At 54.0% G+C, this 3,660-nt stretch overlaps 1 protein-coding gene across 1 annotated transcript in view; it reads right to left on the reverse strand.

Annotated features, from left to right (window-relative positions):
* Positions 1–3,660, reverse strand: part of SRL (sarcalumenin) — a 43,696-nt gene that overhangs the window by 12,525 nt on the left and 27,511 nt on the right. The window contains exon 2 of the mRNA XM_023513866.1: positions 1,661–2,749. Coding sequence (XP_023369634.1) covers positions 1,661–2,749 — 1,089 coding nt within the window. The remainder of the gene's footprint in view (positions 1–1,660; positions 2,750–3,660) is intronic.

A 3,660-nucleotide genomic window follows, 5' to 3' on the forward strand; every position in this document is an offset into this window, starting at 1 on the left:
CCAAGAGTTTGAGGTTGCTGTGAACTGTGATGCCACAGCACACAGAGGGTGACAAAGTAAAACTCTGTCTCAAATAAGTAAATAATAGAAGCAAAATATTATAGTAGTTATAAATGGTGAAATGGCCATGGGAAGAAATGCTCAGAAGCTAGGAGGGAAGTATGCCAAGCAGTAGCCTGCACAGTCTCAGCAAGGATGTCAGAAAGAACCTCCCAGGTCTACTGCTGAGTAGGAGTGAGTTAAGCAAAGAAGGCACAAAAGTTTCCTGTGGAAGCCCTGAGACAGGAGTTGTTTAGCAAGAAGCAGGAGGAAGGGATGTTGCAGCAGTGCGGCAGAGCTGAGTACTAGGCAGCTAAAGACAGGGCTGGTCTGGCAGGGCCTCAAGGGCCTCCCCAGGGTTTGCTTTTCATCCTAACAGCAAAGGAAATCAGAAGGAGCTCTAAGCAGACAACTGTCACAGCCAAGTGAGTACTTCACTAGGATCATACTGGCTGTGTGTGAAGGGCTGGGAAGAGCCCCTACATCACATCTTGTGTACCTTTAAGGGGGAGTGGGTCAACTATTCTTTTGTCCAAGCAAGCAAGAGATGCTCACTTTATCTGCAGACTCTGAGGAGGGATGCTCAACTCCCCGGGGCCTCTAATATCCCAGCCACCTCCACCCAGGCTGCCTGTAGAGGGAATTTTAGGTAATTAGGAGTGGCGGACCCTAGCCCATGAGGCAGAGGGAAGCCACTTCCAGTTGGGTTGGAAAGTAAAGAAGAATCAATCAGCCTTGTGCAGTACCTCAGGACAGTGATGCTTCACCTAGACCCAGAAGAGGGAGGGCAGGGAAAGAGGAAGGCAAGGAGCTTATTGACTGCAGCACGAATTCCTTTCTGCAAGGCACAAGCACCCACAGAGAGTAAGCAAGATAGAGTCTGCAAGCAACCCTGGGGGGAGCCACCTGGGAAAGTAAAGGCTTAAGACCCCCACCCCACCCTGAGAGCCCAACTTTGGTCTAAGTCGGCACTCAGTGAGTTCCCAGTGCCAGATACTACTCTGAGGGCCCTGCCCTTTCCCCACCCCCTGCTCCTGGTCCCATCCCTTTGCTTCAAGTGAGCATCTGTAAGACATCAGTGGTCACAGCCAGCCTGAGTTCTTATCACATGATGGTCTCAGCTCTCCAATGCCATCTATGGCCTAGTCTTCAGGGAAGACCCCAAGTGCTTACTTACCCAGGCAATCACCCAGGCATTCCCAACCCACCCCCACCAACTCCCAGCACACCCTCCACCAGCTGGCCACGGGGACCCCATCATAAACCCCTCAGTTCTTTAGGCTGAGGTGCTGATGTGTATTAAAGTGCATCCAGGGACCCGGAAGGGGAGGCTAGCTGGCCTGGCTCAGAAGTTCCAAGGCCCTCTGGACCCACTCACCAGCCCCTCCAAACCAGAGGCAAGTAGCTAATGTGCAGCCCAAAGGCAAATCCCCAGGTAGGAACCCTGCCTGGGACCTCCCTGCCAAACCCAAGATTGGCTGGGGCCTGTCTGTCCCCCCAACACAAGACTGTCCCTGCCTGTCTATCTGACTGTCCCACCCTGTCCCTGCCTGTTCCCCCAACACAAGATTTCCAGAATACAGCTGCCCAAGGTGCTGGGTTGCTCTTAAGGAACTCCTACCCTGGGGAGCAGTCGTGGGAGCCCCCCTCCCCAGAAGTCCCTCCTCGAGATCCTCTGTCATAGCTTCCCGGGCCTTGTCGCCCTCGGGCCTTGGATTCAATTCCTTGGGGCTGAGTTGAGCCCCTTTGTCCCGATGACTGTTGGTTCCTGCTGCTTCCTCAGGCTCCCCTGCCACCTCCTCCTTCTGTTCCTCCTTTTCCTTCTCCTTCTCCTCCTCCTCCTCAGAGGCATCCTCTGCTTCTTCTGAACTTGCCGCATCACCACTTTCTTCTGACTCTTCTGCAGATGGGATTCCACTGTTGTCGCCAGCCTCTTCTTCAGAGGAGGCCTCATCCATGTCCTCCTCTGTGCCTCCTGCCTCAGGGGTCTTGGTGCCCTCAGACCCTGAGCTGACCCTCACCTCTGTGCCAGGTTTGCCCTGGGCCTCAGTGCCTCCCCTGGCTCCTGTGTCAATGTCCAATAGCTCTTCTCCCACAGCCACATCTGGGGCTCCTTTAAGCACTTCTGGCTCCTGACCAGCCCCTGGGCTGCCCAAACCCTCCATGTCCAGGCTGTGAAACTCTTCGCCTGCTAAGCCAGGAGAGGCCCCCTCTGCCTCAGGCTGGCTGTCCCCTGGGACTTCCTCAGCTTCCTTGGGGACCTCGCCACTACCAGCCCATCCTTCTGTGCCACCAAGGGCAGCTCCCTCTGCAGGAAGCCCCATTGCCTCCTCTCCAGAGCTGAGCTCAGGTCCTTCTTCTTCCATGGGCCCCTCATCCCCTCCTGGAGGAAGGGTGCTTGCTGATAGGGGGCCCTCCTCTTCCTCCCCAGGCCCCTCAGCATCCCTGTCTCCAGTTGGAGCTGACTCTGCAGCTGAGACGTTGGAAAGGCTGGCTTCAGGGTCAGTGGGAGGGGCCCCAGCAGTGGTCTTCTCCTGGCTGTCAGCCCCCCTGCAATCTGAGTAGTGAAGGAGTAGATTCTCATCTTGAGGGGCTGCATCTGCATAAAGCACCCTTTCTTTCTCCTCTAGACTTGCATCTCCAGCAGAGAAATGATTCTCCAACAAATTGGCAACATCTTCTGTGCCACCCGAAGCAGAGACTTGCAGTTCTAAATGATTAGAACATGATTGGTCAGTTTCACAGGGTTGGCACCAGCTCTGCTCTCAAAGAGTCTACATCAGTCTAGTTCCTATCTTCTACAAGTGTAGTGCTACCTACGTCTGGTCACATTGACCTCCCCAGGTCTTTGTGACTACCTTGTGTATAGCAAACAGAACCTCCCTCCCAAGACGTACAAATTGTGGACTGGGGAGCTAAACGACTGGCCCATTGCCCATCACTGAGGGAGTAAGCAGCTACACTGATCCAAGAACCCACAACCCTGCCCTGACCTTTAAGTCTCCTGCACGGTCCTGACAACTGTGTATGGATGGAAACCTGGGCAAGCCCTTCCAGTCCTTCATCACCCTTGCTGATGGGCACGTGCAGCCTAGCTCACCAAGAGATACGTCCAAGATAGGACAAATGGTTGTACACCCCACCCCTTGTCAGTTCCTAGAGTATTAAGCAGCATGCTTTTTATACTGCTATCAACAAAGGGGTGAAAACAGGTGTTTGCAGGCCAGATAATCTTAGGTTACCCAGCAAAGTACTTAGGGGATTACATGTGGCTCTCAACCTTATTAAGTCACACATCTAACCCTGTCCCCTTCAGGGCAGGCATTTGCTGGCCTTGCTACCTTAGATTAGAGGAGACATGGCCTGAGGAGGAGATATCCAAAACAGGCAGGGCCTTCCCAGTGGCCTCAGCCAACCCCTTCTGAGGAGATCCCTTTCTAAGGGCCTGTATCTTCATCCAGAGAGTAGAGGACAAGACAGAAGAGGGAAAAGTAGGGGCCTGGCCCACACCAGAGACCTCCATCAAGGGTCAAGTTTAATATGTTTGGAAAATGGGGTCGGCTCAGCGCCTGTGGCTCAGGTAGCTAAGGTGCCAGCCACATACACCTAAGGTGGCGGGTT

Source organism: Otolemur garnettii, unplaced genomic scaffold (assembly GCF_000181295.1).
Source record: "Otolemur garnettii isolate 467f Iridium unplaced genomic scaffold, OtoGar3 scaffold00044, whole genome shotgun sequence".
Lineage (NCBI taxonomy): Eukaryota > Metazoa > Chordata > Mammalia > Primates > Galagidae > Otolemur > Otolemur garnettii.